The 19,033-nt window shown below is 46.2% G+C and overlaps 1 protein-coding gene across 9 annotated transcripts in view; it reads right to left on the minus strand.

Moving 5' to 3' along the window:
• The window catches only part of PTBP3 (polypyrimidine tract binding protein 3), a 1,755,480-nt gene that overhangs the window by 974,738 nt on the left and 761,709 nt on the right, over positions 1 to 19,033 (minus strand). For all 9 annotated transcript variants that reach the window (XM_069630627.1, XM_069630630.1, XM_069630624.1 and 6 more), the window contains one exon: positions 17,160 to 17,324. In XM_069630627.1, the coding sequence (XP_069486728.1) occupies positions 17,160 to 17,324 (165 nt within the window). The remainder of the gene's footprint in view (positions 1 to 17,159; positions 17,325 to 19,033) is intronic.

Consider the following 19,033-nt stretch of genomic DNA (forward strand, 5'->3'; position numbering starts at 1 on the left):
CAAAAGTCTTAAAAGGAAATGGGAGAGGGACCTGGGCTGTGGAATAGGGGATGGTCTCTGGGGACTTATCTGTACTAGGGCATTCAAGACATCCATCTCCTGGCAATCTAAGACACATGCCGTCAAACCTCTTCATAGGTGACAGTACGACCTGATCATTCACTCTAAGATGTTCCCTGACGTTGACCCGGTGTGCTGGTACGGATGCGGGGAAAAAGCCAACTATTGGCACATGTGGTGGTCATACTAGAAGGTTTAAGCTTTCTGGTCAGAAGTCCTGAGCTGGTTAAAAGAGGCGGGAGAGGGGGTTTATCCACAAGATTAAACTTGGGGGAGTCGGTCAACCACTGACGGCTGTTAGCCCGGTCGGAATACCCCAGGAGAGTTACTAGGGACAAGCTGTTTTTGCATCCCGTGACAATGGGTTCGGGGGGGGGGGGGGAGAGTGGGTGAAAACATCAGGTATTTATGGCTTGTTTGTGGTGTTATGATGGGCACCTGCCCAAAAGCTCTCTGTTACCTTTAAATACCAATAAAAATTGATTTAAATAAAAGAAAAGTAATAATTATGACAAAAACCTACATTTAAAAAAGGACAAGCACACCAACAAGTTTAGCAACGGAGAAACAGTCTGGAGGAAAATCTGAATTAATAAGATCAACACATAACAAGCCAAGTCCGCAGCAGAGTGAAAATCGGCAACAGGAGCTGTAAAATGAAAAACTAACTTCAGACATTCAAGTACCGACAACTCACTCCGATACCGATAGTGAAACAAGTAGCCGAGGAAATCTATCAATGGCAGCGGGAATACAAATACACAACAATGTACTAGCGGCAACGTCAATTGTGTTACTGCCGTTTATGTAGCTTTATGAATCCCTTAAAGTATCAAGGACCTATTTTAGGGACGTTAACCACCAAATTACAAGCCTTGGAAAAACGTACAGCCCATTTGAACCAAAGGCTTGATTTTGAAGTGGAAACCTCAAACAAATGGCAAAATAGATGAAGTGATCTTGCCAGAAACTACAGCGGAGAAAAATCAGAATTAAATTGACGCGGTAATAGAATGTACAAAATGGATTAGACACAATGCACAGAGAGCCATAGAGGAGCCCTGCCAAGGTTGTAGGGGAGTTGGCAGGGAAAGTAGCTCTTTGGAGCTAGCCGACAACCGTCGGAGGACTGGAACATAAATAAAGGCAAACCTGCCTGGAACGCCAGGCCAAGAATCCTCCGCAAGTATCAGTGTGGCGAAACCAATGTGCAATGAGGTACCAGTTGCATAAGAAACAGTTGGGGTGGGAGAGGCTCAAATCAGCCAACAGAATTCTCCCATAAACAACAATTCTGAGGGTGTTAATACAAATAATGACAAAGCAAGATCTCAGGACATTCAAAAAGGTGAAAATACTACAAAGAAAACCCCAGTGTTGGCCCATGCTGTAGCCTCCACTGAAGCCCAATTAGGGTTGCAAAATAATTGCAGATGACAATACCCCGAGACTATCCTTTGGGATCTTTATTGCAAAGGCAAATACATTACAAGTAAAGACCAGCACACAACCAACTGAACAAGAAAAGAAATCAATTGGTGGCCAAAAGTCATGCTCAAATATGGCAAAACAATTTGTAAGAAACTTAACACCACCACCTCGGATTGGGATATTTGAACGACAAAGAAAAGATGTGAGACAAGAACATCCATCTAGAGTGATACAAGTGGAAAAGTATACCGCCCCAGAAATCGCAAATCCTAACAAAAGACCAAAAGACCCTGAAGGTAGCGACGACGAAGACTCAGTGTCCTCAATTGGCACATGTGAATTTTCAACTTATTCAGTTGATGACTAGGACAATGTAGAAGAAGTAGTGGCAAGAGAAAGAAGCAGAAATGCTGACCTAAGTGATAAGAGTGCCCATGCAGGAAGTAAAAAACGGAAATCAAGAGCAGAAACGGATGATGAACAACATACAGGCTCTTGGAGCCCAAAGCCAAAGGAAAAACATCCTTCCCATGATGAAAAAAAACCGCAAAGAAGCCTTTGTTGACCAGCAAAGGGAAAAAATGAAGGAAAACTGTGGGTGAATCTAAACACAAAGCTAACCAAGGCACAAATGATAAAACAAGAACAAAGGTCAAAAGACCACGAATGCAGGTGATCTTCTGTTCCAGCTCTAAACTTGTGGAAGCTACAGTTAGAAAATATTGTAAAGGAAAATAAATTAAGTGAATCTGAACAGATGCAATGTGATGAAATTATTACACAGTATTCCTTCATTACGAATAATTAACTCTGAAGACATTGCAATTGTTGAATATGCTTCTGAAAGTCGCTCTGATTGCGTGATATTACATTTCAAATCTAAACTTATTGCAGAAACCATAAAAGATGCAAAAGAAGGACTCCTATTCTTTGGTTTCGAATTGCTATGGCATGATGAAAAGAAGTCTAAGTAAGAAAAAGTTCTAGAAAAGCTTCAGATAAGCATTCATCCAATGACCAAAGAAGGGAAACACTGTGGGCTGAAATAAAATCTAACTCAACTGAATCTTAGGATGCAGAGAATGGAAATGCCACGTAGATCAAAACTAAGGCACCAACCATCAATAAAACATTACCAGAACCGACAGAAGGATGAGTCAACCTGCACGCTGATATCATGGAACATCAGAGGATTTAGGCATTTGTTCTATCATTCAAGTTTCATAATGAACACATTTTTAATTTGTCTACAAGAAACTTGGCTTCGGGAGGCTCCAGTAGGAGACGGATATTCAATATATATGAACGCCGCTGAAAAAAAAAAATCAAACAGGCCGGCCTTTTGTGGGGCTAATAACAATGGTAAAGAACACCACAAGATGGAAAGTGATCCAGGCGGTAAATCCCAATCTATGCGTGCAGGCTACAACCTTGCAAGGTGACGACACAGTGAGTCATCAGAAAGAAAGCAATTATTACTTCTAAACACATATTGGAACCCTGCAATGATATCGACGAGGCATTTCATCAAGTTGGTGACCTCTAAACGAGAACTATCAAACAAAGATTGCTCCATGTTAAATGGATGTACCAGGGGTGACATCCCTCCAGTGTTTACCTGGCATAGAAACGAATGCAATAAAACTCTGGATTACATTTTGGCGTCACAAAATCTGATAAGTAAAAAAAAATCAATTAACGACAAGAACTACAAAGAGCGATCACAGTATACTAAATATAACCTTGACACTGAATAGAGGCGATGTCTCAAACAGATATCAGGCAAAGTTGGCCATCAATAATGCAAACAAGTTGCAGATCAGTTCCAATCAAATTGTGGCCTTGACATCTAAATTGTTTTTACAAGACGACGGCGATCAACAAGTAAATTATGCACCTCTATTACTGCAGTTCAAAGCTAACCAAAGTGGTGGCAAAAGAGATGGTCAAAAATCACAAGCAGTAAATAAAGAGGAGGCTATCCGAAGAAGACGCCAACAATATCTTAACTGGCGGAAATCGTTTAAGATGTTACGTGATCAAGAAAGAGCGGACCATATATTACATTTGATCACTAAAAATGACAGCAGGCAGATTTGGGAAATACTAAACGAAGAAAGTACAAACCAAATATATACAAAATCAAATGGTGTAAACACATTGGACTGGGTAAATCACTTCACCAAAGCACTTCACCAAAGTATTTAACGCCGAGAGTGCAGATCCAATACGATTTCAAATAATGAACCAGGTGAAGTGGAATGTAAGCAAATCATTAGATGATATCCAAACTGCAATTCAAAAACTAAAAACTCCAGAGCCGCGGGCCAGATGGCATAACAAATATGTTGAAAGCAAATAAACTGTCATGGGCACGGTCTATAAAGGCTCTGTTCCAAAGAATCGCAAAAGCATGAGAACTTCCAGATTCATTGAGAACAGCTGTGATTTTTCCAGTGTTCAAGAAGGGAAATCGTGATGACCCAACAAACTATCGTCCGATAGCCCTTCTTGACATGATAGGAAAAATATTTGCAACATTCCTGCAGGAAAAACTGGCACTATGGGCTTCAAACGTAAACATTTTTGACTAACACCAAACCGGTTTTACGAAAGGAGTTGGCACAGAGTTGAATCTACTCCTGCTGTACATACTTAAGCTGGAATCACTGAGGGGAGGTAAAAAAATATTCCTCACCTTTATTGATTTAAAGCAAGCGTTCGACAGCATAAATCGGCAACTATTATGGGAAAAACCTTTTAAATGGTCATGTCCGATTGATCTACTTCAGCCGCTGATGTCGCTATATTCTAACACCTCAATTAGAGTGTCATTTAATGCCCAAGGCGAAGTAACTGATGAAATCCAAACAAAAAAAGGGGTGAAGAAAGGTTGTCCATTAGCGGCTTTACTTTTTAAACTCTTCATCGCAGACTTACCAAAGGCAATTAAAGAGGTGAACAAGTTACTTATTACCTTGTAACGTTCTTTCGATGGGATGTTCCTCCGACGTATTCCTTATCTTAGATAGATATCTCTTTCCAGCTTTGCTGGCCTCAGAAAAAAATGTCTCTAGAGGGCGCTGCGCGTCGACGTCCGCCGAGTCCATGTCCCTCGACAGCCGCTGTATCGACGTTGACGTCATCCTGCCTATAAAGGCCGAGCGCAGCGTCCGTTGCTCAGTTCCGTTTTGTAGCCCACAATAATTCTTTCTGGACTAGACTAATCACCCTGAAGGAGCGTAAGCTGCAACAACAAGGGAAGTAGTACTGAGGGGATGGATGGGAGGGTCGATAAGGAATACGTCGGAGGAACATCCCATCGAAAGAACGTTACAAGGTAAGAAGTAACTTGTTCTTCGAAGGGATTGTGTCCTCCGACGTATTCCTTATCTTAGATAGGCTCCCATAGCAGTATTCTGTTATTGGAGGTGGGAGTACTGACTTCATGCTTCCTTTTATTGATGAATAGAGTGCAATACTGCCCTTCCAAACCTAGTCTCTTGACTGGAGGAGGAATCCAAGTTGTAAAACCGTGTAAAGGTATGGACGGACGACCATGTGGCAGCCGCACATATGTCTCTAACCGGCACTCCTCTTTTGAGGGCCGATGAAGCTGCGATACCTCTGGTCGAATGAGCCCTAAGATTTTGAGGGGGCTCTTTTCCTGCCAGTTTATAACATTCCAAAATGGCTAGAATGATCCATCTGGAAATGGTCTGCTTAGTTATCGGTAACCCCAGCTTGTGACCTGCGTAGCCTACAAACAGCTGGTCTGCTTGTCTTATCCTAGCCAGTCTACTGATGTAAAAACTTAAAGCCCTTCTTGGGTATAGCCTGTGTAACCTCTCTTCCTCTTTCCCCGGATGAGGAGGCGGATAGAAAGATGGAAGGGTAATCTTCTGAGTGATATGAAATTCAGAAACCACCTTTGGGAGGAAATTAGGCTTCACTTGCAGAACAACTTTGTCTTTGTGAAAGATTGTATGAGGGGGTTTACAAGAAAGAGCTTGTAACTCGCTCACCCTTCTAGCAGATGTAAGTGCTATTTGTCACGCCACATTGGAGACCGGGGTCCGCCGCGCCCGCACGTCCCTTCACCTCCTGGCAAGTCTACCCACACTTCCGCACTTGGGGGCTCGCCAGGGGGAGAGCGCTGGGTGTCGGAGCCGGAGGGTTACGGCGCATGCGCGGAAGACCTCTGTCTGGGTTCCGCGCATGCGCCGTGGACTGGGCTCGAGCCCTCGGAAGGGCTTGCCTTCCAGGACTCGCTTTGGGTACGCCGGCGCCCGGAGGTGAAGCGGCTTGCGTTCCAAGCCTCACGGGCGCCGGCGACCCATAAAGGGAGGTCGCAGTTCGAGGCAAGCTGCGTCTCAACGCGGTTCGCTTCGTTCTGCGAGCTTCCTACCTGGGCCGCCTGTACTCACCTGAGCCCGCTCTGGGCTGCCTGCTACCTTTCCAGAAGTTCATCCCTGGGCCTGTTTGACTGTTTGATACCTTACCTGAGTCCCTTCCTGGGCCTGCAGCATACTTTTCCAGTGTTCCTCCCTGGGCCATCCAGCTACCTTACCTGGGCTCTCCCTGGGTTTGCCAGCTTTCCATATCTGGGTTCCCCAGGCTCTGTCAGTATTTACCAAATACTCAGGTTCTGCCGGCATACTTTTACCTGGACCATCCTAGGTCTGCCCGCATCCTCTAACCAGGGTCCCCAGCGTTTGCTGCCCTAGAGTTCCTTTCCTGTCCAGCCTTACTTCTTCATTCATTCCTGTGGACCAAGAAGATACCTGCCTCACCGGAATCTAAGACCTACGCTTCAGTTCACGTACTTTGGACTTTATTCCTACGGACTCCATCCCGGCCCGTAATCTGTTACAAGACCGCTGCCTCTCCTGCCTGTGCTTGCACAGTCCCTTCGTCACGTTAATCAGGAAAGTGCCTTCCGTGACATTGGGAATCGGCCCATCCTCCACCCAGTATCAGTTTTTGGGTTGTGGAGAGGCTGGTCTCTCGTGTATCAACTGGATACAGACTGGCGACCCCGGCAAGATCAAAGACCAAGAAACCAGATACGCAGCCCTCTCGTGCTTCCCAACTTGACACTATTAATAAAACAGTCTTATGGGTAAGAAAACTTAACGAACAAGAGTGGAGTGGTTCGAAAGGTGTGCCCATCAGGAAAGTTAGGACTAAGTTTAAATCCCATAGGGGAACCTGGAATGGTCTTGGGGGTATAGACGTTAGTTAACCCCTTTAGAAACTGTATTACCAAGGGTAACTTGAAATAGGATGATTCTTCCGCAGTGCGCTTAAAGATGGATAGCGCTGCAAGATAGCCCTTGATGGTGCCAACTTGAAGGCCTGAATTAGCTAAATAGGAAGGACAAAACCATTGGTGTACCACATGAAAAGGGATCGATATTCATTTCCCTACACCAGCTGCAAAATCTGTTCCAACGGCAGCGGTATAAAAGATTTTGTTGCTGGCCTTTTTGCCGAGAGCAACACCTCCATGACGTCATCCGGGAGATCCCAATCCTTGTACCTCACCCTTTCAGAAGCGAAGCGTGAAGGTTGAGGGTTCTGGTGTCTGGATGGAGAACCTGACCTTCCTTCTGCGAGAAAAGATTCTCCTTGAGTGGAAGTCAAATTGGAGGGCAGATGGACAAGTCTAGAAGGTCCGGGTACCACGTTCTCCTGGCCCAATCTGGGGCAATTAGGATCATGGTTTTCCGGAATCTTCTCAACCACCTGATCATTTGAGGAATGACAGGGACCGGTGGGAACGCGTACAGAAGCGGAAACTCCCAGTCCACTATGAACGCGTCTCCCAGAGGTCCTCTCGGGGGAAATTCCCTTGAACAGAACAGATCGCAATTCCTGTTGACACTGGTGGCGAACAGATCCACCTGAGGGGTTCCCCAAAGGGCGAAGATCTCTTGAAGGACTTCCTGAGCTAGTTCCCACTCGTGGGAGACTGTGCTCTGCCTGCTCAGAGCGTCGGCTGTCAAGTTCTTCTCTCGGCTAGTCTTGGATTGCCCAAAACCAGAGCTGCATCGCCTCTCTGCACAGAGGTAGTGATTTTACGCCTCCTCTTTTGTTGAGGTAATGCACGGCCACTGTGTTGTCCGTCATTATAAGGACATTCTTTCCTTGTACAGATGGCAGGAACGCCTTCAGCGGAAGTCTGATGGCCCTCAGCTCTAACAGGTTGATATGTAGTCTGGACTCCGATGGAGACCAACGACCGCTGATGGTCAAGTCGTTGGCGTGGGCTCCCCACCCCGTGAGTGAGGCATCCGTGACTACGGTCATCTCTGGCCAGGGTTGCCAAAACTGTTTTCCTTTCAGAATGTTCTCCTGACAGGCCCACCACTGAAGGTCTCGAGCCACCCTGTCGGGAACCTGAAGAAGATCTGTCATTCTCCCTGAGAATTGTGACCACTGAGTTCTCAGTGCCCACTGGAGGGATCTCATTCTCAGGCGAGCCTCTGGCACTAGGAAAATGCAGGATGCCATGAGGCCTAGCAACCTCAAAAAGTCAAAGGCTGGGAGACGTTGGGCATTTTGGAACTTGGTAACCATCTGTAGAATATCTTGAGCCCTCACCTCTGGTGGCGAGGCTTTTCCCAGGGAAGTGTCCAGGATCGCTCCGATGAACTGGAGTCTCTGCGATGGTATCATTTGTGACTTCTTTAAATTGAGGGAGAAGCCCAGGCTGTGAAGGGAGTGGCAAAAGTGATTTAGCTGGATCTGAGCTTGTTCCGAAGATACAGCCCTGATCAACCAATCGTCCAGGTAGGGGTAGACGTGAATCCCTTCCCTCCTTAGACTTGCAGCCACTACCAACATTAACTTGGTGAAGACCCTCGGGGCGGAGGTCAGCCCAAATGGCAGCACTCGAAATTGATAATGAGAGTTGCCAATTGCGAACCTCAGGTATTTCCTGTGTTTGAGATGGATAGGCACATGGAAATAAGCGTCCTGAAGGTCCAGAGATACCAACCAGTCCTGGAACTGGAGGGCCTGAAGGATCTGAGAAAGAGTTACCATCTTTAATTTGTTTTTCCTGAGGAATTTGTTCAATTCTCGCAAGTCCAAGATGGGTCTCAGTCCTCCGTCTTTCTTTGGAATGAGAAAGTAAGGGGAGTACCAGCCCTTGTTCCTCTCCGCTACAGGTACCGGTTCTATGGCACCTTTCTCTAGCAGGTCTAAAATTTCCTGCAAGAGGAGCGGATCTGGAGCTTTTTGAGAGCTGATCCCCAGTGGATTACTCTGAGGTATGCGTAGGAGAGGCAGGCAGTAACCTTGTGCAACTGTCTCCAATGCCCAAGCATCTGACGTGATAGCCTGCCATTCCGCCAGATGTTGAGTTAACCTGCCTCCTACAGGTGTCTTGTGAGGGAAGTCCTCAGAGTGGTTTTGGGGCGGCTGATGCAGATGCCGATAGTAAAGAGGCACCTGCTGTTGCTGCGGCTTTTGAATATCTACCCCGTCCACCTCGGGTAGTTCTTCTTTGTCTCCTTTGAGCCGGTCGTCCTCTACCTCTTCCGAATGCAGAGTAGAAGCGAAAGGACTTGCCTCTCGCAGAGGGTCCTGTGGAACGAAAAGGTGTCTGACGTATTGCAGTGCCTAGGGATTTTGCTGCTGCCTTTGAGGTTTGCAGTTTTTCTAAACTGTCATCCGCCTTTTTCCCAAACAAAGAAGAGCCATCGAATGGCATGTTCAAGAGCCTGGCTTGCACATCTGGGGCAAAACCAGACTCTCAACCAAGCAAATCTCCTGGTTGTAGTACTTGCCGCCATTGCTCTGCTGATACTGTCAGTCGAATCAATGCCCGTCTGGAGGGATTCGCACATAGCGTCTTTACCGTCCTGTATGATATTTAGGAACGCCTCCCTTTCTTCTCCCTCCGGGATGCAGTCAGCCGCTGTAGAAGCACACTCCCACAGTGTATGGCTGAATCTAGCAAGGGTGCAAGTAGCATTAATAGATTTTAACGCCATGCTACATGCCGAAAAAACTTTCTTTGCCATAGCATCATATTTTTTATCGTCCCTGTCCTGTGGGACGGTAGGGTAAGCAGTCTTGATGTCAGTAGAAGATGCTGCCTGTACCACCAGACTTTCTGGGGATGGGTGTTTGGAAAAAACTCCGGATCTGCAGAAGATACCCTGTATTTAGTAGACAGTTTTTTTATTTACTGCCGGGACTGGTTTTCCCAGTTTCACTTCCCAGTTTGTCATGATTTTCCTTTGAAGAGCTTTATGAAAAGGCACTACAGGATCATCCTGTGGACCTTTATCAAGAATATCCGTGAGGTCATCTTGTTGGAAAGCCTGTGAAGGTGTTGACCACCCCATAAATTCTGTGATCCTGGCCATTAAGGCTCTATAGGGGGTTTCAGCATGCTCCCCCGGGTCTGGCCTAGCGAACTCCATCTCAGGGGAAGTGTCTAACCCACTTGCCTCATGTAATGAATCATAGAGTTCCTTTAATCTGCGTTCCTCTGAGGATAACTCCTCTTGAACTGGGGTTGCAGATCCCTGCAACTCAAATGTCTCTTCTTGGTCAGAGAGTTCTCCCTCTTCCATAATTGAGGACATAGTTCTCAATTAATCTGAACTCACAAAGGGTGTGAAACCCATCTCCAAGGCAGAGGGTGCCAAACCTGTTGTAATCGGCCTCGAAAACGTCGATGTCGTCGACGTCGAAGGCTTCGAACGTGGCGTCGAAAAGAAAGGCGGAGGCCTCGAGGTCCTCGATAGAATTGGGATTCTGCTTGAGGATGTCGACAACCTCCACGCCATTGAAGACCTAGGGATAGCCACTGGGTGCGCCGCAACCGTGACTTTCCTTGGCGTCGACGCCGGTGTCGAAGATGGCGTCGAGTCGATAGACCCGTGTGTCGAAGGTCCCTTCGACAACTGTGTCAAAGACACCGACCTCGGCGTTGACGGAACCTTCGAAGAAGGGTTCGAGGTCATAGCTTTACTCGAGGGTTCGTCACGCACTCGAGAAGCTTCCTTCGCCGGGTACTGCGACTCGTGGCGTTTTAGACCTTCGGGTCTTTCGACCAGAGCATCGCTCTCGGCAGTCTTCGAGGGGGTCGAGGCCGCTTTCTCGAAGACGCTCATCATATTTTTGCGGAATTCCTCCCATTCAGCCCGGGAACTATGTTTCGTGGGGCAAGGGATTCTCCTAGGTGAAACAGAGGAAGAGGAGGACGAAGAAGGGGATCTTCGACGTCTCCTCTTCGAGTGCTTCAATCTCGAGAAGTGATGGGACCCGCTTCGAGACCTGGAGCGCGAATGGTGACGAGGAGACGAATGGCTCGACTTTGTCGAGGAAGAAGAAGCTTTTGAAGTCTTACCTTTTTCCAGCTTCCCCCTACACTCCTTCAGGGCCTTAGCTGTCATGGACATACAGTCCTCGCACTCCGAACAATGGTGTTCAGCTCCCAAACACCACAGACAAACTCTGTGAGGATCAGTCAGCAACATCTTTTTCCCACAGTCTCGGCATTTTTTAAAGCCGGACCGAGGGGTCGTCGGTCCCGACGAGGAAGCCATCGAGTATGGATCGAATATCTCGAGGAAATTGGATTAATTCTCTACGAAAACTGAGCAACGATATTCCGAGGCACTGAGTAAGCGTGGAAAAACGGAACTGAGCAACGGACGCTGCGCGCGGCCTTTATAGGCAGGATGACGTCGACGTCGATACGGTGGCTGTCGAGGGACCTCGACTCGGCGGACGTTGACGCGCAGCGCCCTCTAGAGAAATTTTTTACGAGGCCAGCAAAGCTGGAAAGAGATATCTATCTAAGATAAGGAATACGTCGGAGGACACAATCCCTTCGAAAAAGTCCTTTCCACCAAATATAAATAGTCACCAAATCAGCTGGATCATCTATGCTGATGATATTGTGCTAATGGACTTACCCAAATTGGGCTACAACAGCTCCTGTCCTCTCTTCAAAGCTACTTCCAGGCAAACAAGTTACAAATAAATGTCAAAAAATCCAAAAGTGTGACATTTCGTCCAAAAGCTAAAAAAACTCGATAAACTCTTCAAATGGTCAGTAGCAGGCGAGAATCATCAATCCACTGAGATGATTATCTGGGAGTGCTTTTTAACAAGTTGATCAGAGAATGGTGTTGGGTACAGGATCTGCTAGTTTGGATGTCATTGTTTGCACTACAAGGAGCTAAACTACATGGTGGCTATGGCAAATTCACTCTCAAATCAATTCTAGCATTCTATTTACAGAAAGTAGTCCCAACTATAACCTTTGGATGTGAAGCTGGTTGGAATATCAGCTAAAATGTCTGACTAAATTAGAAGGCTGATTTTGCTAAAGATACTTAAATTGCCATCAAACGTTTCAATGACCGCAATTCGTTACGAATTATGTATTGACTCACTATATGGGACTGTTTTATGGAAATCTGTGGCGGCCCTGCGAAAAATGAATTTAACTCTTGTGTCAATACCGTATGAGATTCTGCACCAAACAAATTTGCAAGTGAACAACAGTCTGCTAACAATCTGGAAGACGAAAATTAAAGGAATAGATGTGTAAATGAAAAACGTCCTGTTAAATCTGCAAGCAGCAAAGAAAAAATGAAGGCAGTGGAATTGGATAATAAATACAGAAAAAAGACAAATTGGTAAAGGCTCTTGACAACGGACCAGCAGTACATGGCATCGACCAAACGCTTAGTTACTTGATTAAATTTCCATCTCGCTATCATAGAGACCAATTTCTAAGATTGCGTTTGAACCTATACCAATTAAAGAGATGTTATTGCTGGGGCGTGATAAAGGGACATCAAACAACCTTTGTAGATTCTTTGATAGTGCAGTGGAATCGTTAAAACATCTTGTGGTGGAATGTCGTGAGCTATCACCGCAAGGCAGTTTACATTTGTGGTAGTTTGCCCCCAGAAATGAAAATATGGAGGACTGGTGGGATCTTGCGGCTTGCGGGTAATAACTTTAAATTGACATGTGCAGTAATCAATTACATGGATGCAATCTTGACTGATTACTCAGTCGACAGAGGTTTTTTAAGTGATGGTTGGGGGTGAGAAGGATTGATGTATATTCTAATTTTAACAAAAGGAATTGTGAAGTGATGTAATTAAGCTCTTTGGTAAAATGGTTTATTACAATAAAAAAAAAGAAAAAAATTATCCCCTCCTTACCCTAACCTCCTACAACTCTTTGCAACCCAAAACATGTGTTACTATTTAGTTGACATATGTTAGATATTCTGCACTCTCATTTCACCCCTTAATTTTCCACTGGATATTTTGAAGCAAGCTTTCTTTTCCTTTAATGGAAAATCATGTTGCTTTGCTAAACCTAAACCCCCACCAGAAAATAACCTGCTCTCCCTACTTTAGACATCCTTCCGTTAAGTCTGGTCTTCCAAATAACTTAAATCTGTGCCACTGGTCATCACCAAATATGCTGATTCAAAGGGCACTTAAAATATTAAAACAGATCGAAAAAGGAATCCTTGTGAACCCGCATTGACATTTATCGCAGCCTAGAGAAAAGAAGAGTTAGAAATACAAATAAATGAGCTCAGATACCGATAAGGCTAATATTTTAGAGACACCCATTAGTGCTAGCATATAATATGGTTCTCTTCAATTGGAATTATGCATACATGCATGCAGCTTCATTAACAAAATAGCACAGTGGATTCTCTTCCTGATAATCGATACAAGAACGCTTGTTCATTGAAATATTCTTTCATTCCACCAATAGCAATGTTCAAAACACAGGGCTATGAGGTCAAAAGACGGAACAGAATCAAACTGCCCATCGCAATTCATTATGTGTAATGATATTTTAGCAAGAGGCAAAGAAAGAAAAGAGTGCCCGCCAAACTGCAGTTCACAGTAGAGGGACTGGGGCTGTCTCTTCTCATAAGGTGCATTTCAGATGAAGGTCCGTCACTTGAAGGCTTTCTTAGTTGAAAGACATCCAGTCATTTCCAGAAGTCACAAAGTTCTGAATGACCTGAGGGGCAATGATCAAGGAGGCCCCACAGGCACAGCACATGTGCAAAGTGAGGCATAAGGCGCAAAAAGTCAAAACGGACACTTGTGGTTTTGATATCCCTAGGAGTCATTTCTGTCATTTTAAAGGTCCTTGCCTCGATGGAACCAGAGCATGGCTCTTACAAAAACAAAGGGAGTTAGCAGGAGCCACCTGCACCATCACCACACAGTCTGTGATCCTTGTACCACTAAGTGTAAAATATATTTTTCTTGGGAGATATAAGTACAATGTAGAAAGAGAAAAAAATAAAACTAACGACAAAGAGAGAGAGCAGGACAGAGATAGTCGAACCGTACACATAGACCTTCACTACCACTCTCTTAACCCGCATGCAATGCTTAGCTTCCCTATAGCAAGCCATGAGGTATTGAATTCTAGTCATGCAATGTTTGCAACTTTTATAATTACGATGTCCTACTAAATCTGTCAATGTGAAGTTGGCAACTTCATTCTGTACCCACATACGTCTGTGCCTTGTAGTCACTGTTTTCAACTCTATTTACTCCATAAAACCAATACTTTCCGTGCAACAATGGCAATAATTTAGTTGGTGATCAGGGAGAACACTTTCCCTACAGGGAATGAACAGAGATGGATGTGAGGGTCAGGTGGATTTTAATTAAGGGTATCCTAAAGTCCCTTTCATGGGTGTCATTGCTACGCATTATGCTGCTGGTGAGTTAGGCGCCTCATCTGAGTCAATCCTATACCCTGACTTTGTCAAGTGCGGATAGGAACCCCTTTCACCGGGAGAGGGAGACCGCCGAGGAACAAAACAAATCAGTTTCCACTCTTCAGGAGGACGGCAGCAATTTAGAGGAGCACAATTCCTATCCCACTGGTGCCAGCATGTACATTTTGCAGTACACCTTTTTCTCACCCCATGGTTCTCTTGCAGAACGTGCCCACCAGACGTTTTATGCCTAAAGTCAACAAAGCTGTTATAAGACAGGAGTCACCAAGATCAGGAGAAAGGTACCCTCCAGTGCCACACGCTTGCTGCAGCATGATCCCTGAAGCAGGCATCCAACCGGGTACAGATAACCCTCCAGCATCCTGTGCTACATAGAGCTCAGTGCACCAGATAGGGAGGGACAACCAACACACCGCTATGCACCCGCAGAACAGACCGCACAGAGCTTTCAAGCGGCAGCGAGTCAAGCTGCCCCGGCAGTGGTGAAACCCATACACCACCAGGGACTAAGACAATGGGCACATACCCTGAAGAACGACTTCCCTTAGGGGTTCAGGGACAATGCCCCCTAACCCGAATTGTGACAGTCTGCTTCCCTGACCGCCATTGACTATCCACAGCAAACCCACGCGAAGAGAGGGGCAGGGACTTAAATTGATGTTTATACATTTTTTTGCCAAAAACACTGGCCAGGTGGGAAAAAAGGGCTGAATTGGACAGGGAGATATGTCCAATGGGAGGAGAAGGCACATCAGGAAATCGGAAGTGTGGGTTTTTCATGTGAGGTTAGAGGAGGAGGAACACAAAGAGGTCAGCAAAGAAAGAGCAGCAGAGCGTGGAGCCATTTCCAAAAGCAGGTGAGGTATTTGGCTAGTGAGTGGGAGTGGTACTGCAGATTGAGTGTGCGTGATAGTGTGTTAAGTGTGGTTAGAGTTATCAGTGTAGGGAGTGATGTGAAGTGTATGGTACAGAGTGAAAGGAGGGTGTTCGAGTAGTGTGTTGAAGGCAGCAGTAGCGGGGTAGAGACAGTAGTAGCAGGGAGGAGGCAGTAGTGGGGAGGAGGCAGTACTAGGAGACAGGAGGCAGTAGTGGTGGGGAGGAGGCAGTGGCAGGTAGGGAAGGGTCAGTAGTGGTGGAGAGGGGGCAGTAGTGGCAGGTGGAGGCAGGAGAGGGGAGGAGGCAGTGGCCGGGAGGGTCAGCAGTGGCAGGGAGGGGGGAGGGGAGGGGAGGGGGAGTACTGGCGGGGGGGAGTAATGGTGGGGAGGAGGCAGTAGTTGTGTGGCAGAGGGAGAAGTAGTGTGGACGAGAGAGCAGTACCATGACTGGGTGGAGACGAGCCGTAGAAAGAGTAAGTGACATTGGAGGGACAGAAGATTGTGGGAAGGAGTAAGGAGAAGAGGGTAGAGGTGAGAAAGAGGAGCAGAAGGGAGAGGAGAGGGAGAGCAGAGAGTGAGCGTGTTATAGGGAATATTGACACCAACAGGGCATCTGTAAGGCACAGTTCCAAATAGAATACTAACATCTGGATAGCGTAGGGACAGTTTGGAAGTTCCTGAGGAAGCTTAGCTAGAGAAGGGAATCTGGCTTTAGTTCTTCACCTCTAGTACAAGGTAGACCCAGACAGTACAGGTCAGCCTTCTTTACATACTAACCTGTGATTGGGGACGCTAGGGAGGAGATGCTACATTAGACAAGAGACAGGGAGGGAGGTACGGCCCTACGTCCCTGACAAAAATGAAAATGAAAAGCCTTAAAGCGTCTCAAAGGTGTGGAGTGATTCTTGAGCTATCTATGACAATCCCCATTTTAAAACCAATGGACTGGTGCAGATGTTGGGAATTATCCCAATCTCGGGGCTATGCTGTGCGACTTGTCTGGAGTGAGCAACTTCACCTCTCTTTAAATTTTCAACAGCGATTGCTGCATTCAAACACAGCTGTTGGGGCCTGTATCCGGTCTTTATGTTCTGGTCGTTGACAGGCGTGGGTAATTCTGCCTGTGTTTTCAGCTGTGTTTGTTACATAGAAATACTACTGTGAAACCTATGCGGATGTGGTTGGAACCTATCCTGAGATATGGGGTACCTGCTCCCTTTTCTATCCCAGTCTAGAACTCCCAAGAGTTCACCACCAGCCCCCTATGAAATTAGTCGCCTTTACACCCGTTGCCTTCCCCACACCTGCAAATACTTTTTTGCTCAGTTTTAAGTAGTCCGGCCAGGCGGCCATTTGCCATTTTTTATCAGAATGTGGTACCTATTTATTTATGCAGAAGGCTCTCCAACACAGTGCTTCTTTGCATGGTGAATATTTGCCTTCTAATTATACCCAACTAAAATGTATTTAAAATCGAAGTGACTATAATCACAAGTGTGAAATTGAAGTCTGAACAACAGAAACATTACATTCAGAGTTGCTTTCTAGAGCTGGTAAACATGGCATGGAAAAAGACAGGAAAAATGTGGGAGGAGCTGCTTAATGACTTCGCATTTGAAGTCTTATGGGGTAGAATAAAAGGGAACACCGTTTTCTTCCTCTCTAATAGCAGAAGGGCAGTGGAGGGTTTTGAGGATGGAGACCCAACAATAATATAGCTACGATGGGAGCACATTTGCAGATCAACAAACAAATTAATGAAGACTCAGTATGACATCCCCTTCCTAACCTGTTTACCCTATTATCACATACTTCAAAGTTTATTATGATCATTAAAATTCTACCTTTCTAATTCCATCCATATTATTTGTGTACCACCTATTACTGTGCCTCTTGGTTTTACAGGCTCTGTTGATTCTCAGCGAGGTTCACACTATAAAAACTCAGCACAATGGCCAGAAACAGACAAGAGATTCAGTCCATAATAAATGAAAGGCATATGGGTCATGTGTAAATGGCCTTACCTGATGAAGTACTTCCAGAGTTACAGGGTAGAAGAGGTTTTCTACAATGATTCGGATGACAGGAGACTGGCCGGGAAGTAGCATTCCCTCACCAGCAGGACCACCTGCAAGTGCCAAACCTCCTGACTGAACAGCACTCACTGCATGCAGGGCAGCCTGAGCTCTCTGAAAGAAACACAACACACCCATAAGTCAGAGAATAAAAGGATGCAGATCACAATGTGTCAACCTTGGACCATTCCAAAAACAAAACGTGGAGTAACAATATGTAACAAGACATACTCATTTATGTACCCCCTGTCATAATGTCATGTCGCGTCCAACAACACGGCTGAATGCTTCAAAATCTACCGGTAACTTGCCAATCCGTACGTGGAATCCTCTGCCCCTATTCCTTCCCAGGCCCTTTGTAATACACTCGCCACTCACTTCACCACCAAAACCTAGGACATACTGAACAGCCTTGGCACGCATTCTTCCAACCCATCCCTCCCACCTTACCTCCCCTAACCACTCACCCTCCTCCTTCGCTTCTGTCTCTACGGAAGAAGTCACCAGAGTTGTCAACCCCATGAAGGTCTCTTCCAAACAGGTTGCCCCTTGCTCACGCAGAACCATCAAGGACATTTCCTCTCTCGCCCCTGCTCTCGCTGATCTTTGTAAACACTCCTTTACTACTGTATTTCTTTTCCACCCTCCCTCATGCACTCCCTTGTGCACCCGCTCCCTGCCGAGCCAACTATCGCCCTATCTCCATCAACCATTTCCTGGGGAAACTACTTGAGAAGCTGGCCCTGCCTCAACTTAACACCCACACTGAACTTGTTGGGGTCTTCAAAACAATCAATCTGGATTCAGAGCATCCAGAGGCACGGAAAAGGCTCTTCTGAACACCTGTGAAGAACTGCTTGCAACCCTCGATTCCAACTGCCCTGCTGTCCTCATCCTCCTTGATCTCTCTTCTGGATTTGACACAGAACCACTCCACGACACCCTTGGTATCTCGGAGCGGGCATTGGACTGACTTACCTCCTTCCTAACTGACAGCTCTTCCAAAATCATATTGGGCAAATTCTTGCCTACTTGGCTCTGTCTTCTTCCCTGTGCTCTCCCCCTGCTCCGTCTACAGAAGCAAGAAACCTTCAGAGTCATCTTCGGAGAGAGTCACTCTCTCTCACTCACTCAATGTTACCCTGGCTCTGGTTCTCTCTAGGCCTGACTACTGCAATAGACTTCGCCTTAGTCTCCCGTAGTCCACTCAGCTAATCCAGAATCGGGCAGTGAGACGTATCCTAGGCCTGAAGCCCTGAGACTGCATCTCTCCTGCCCTACAAAGTCTTCACTGGCTCTCTATCACAGCACAGATTAAATTCAAATCCCTCTGCATCATCCACAAGGCTGTCTGGGGCCGGAGACCACACTATCTGCAACTCTTTCTGACTAAACATTCTGTCACCAAATCCTTGTGTGTAAAGTTGTTTGCTAAACAGAGAGGAGGGGATAGATCACTTTCCTCAGCGGGCTTCCTTCTTTAGAACAGCCTCCCCCTCGCTCTTCATCTTCAGCAGGCCCGCCTTAAGTTCCGGAAAAGATCCCAAGACCTTCCTAGTGACCTCTTCCTTCCCTTCCTCTCTCCCCTGCTAATCTCAAAGAAGATTGATGGTGTGCAAGGCCCTTCTGCATCCTCAGGGCCCTGACCTCCCACATCTTATCTTCCCTGCTGCTGTCCATCTTCTGCACTGGCCTCGGCTCACCCTCCACCACTGGAGGTCGCACTTACCTTTCTTTCTTCATATCGCTTCCTCTGCTGCTCTCCATGAGCGCAACAGCACCTATTCCATACACTTCTCCCCTCTGCACTTGCACGTTCTGAA

Source organism: Ambystoma mexicanum, chromosome 6q (assembly GCF_040938575.1).
Source record: "Ambystoma mexicanum isolate Mex_15411 chromosome 6q, UKY_AmexF1_1, whole genome shotgun sequence".
NCBI classification, from domain to species: domain Eukaryota; kingdom Metazoa; phylum Chordata; class Amphibia; order Caudata; family Ambystomatidae; genus Ambystoma; species Ambystoma mexicanum.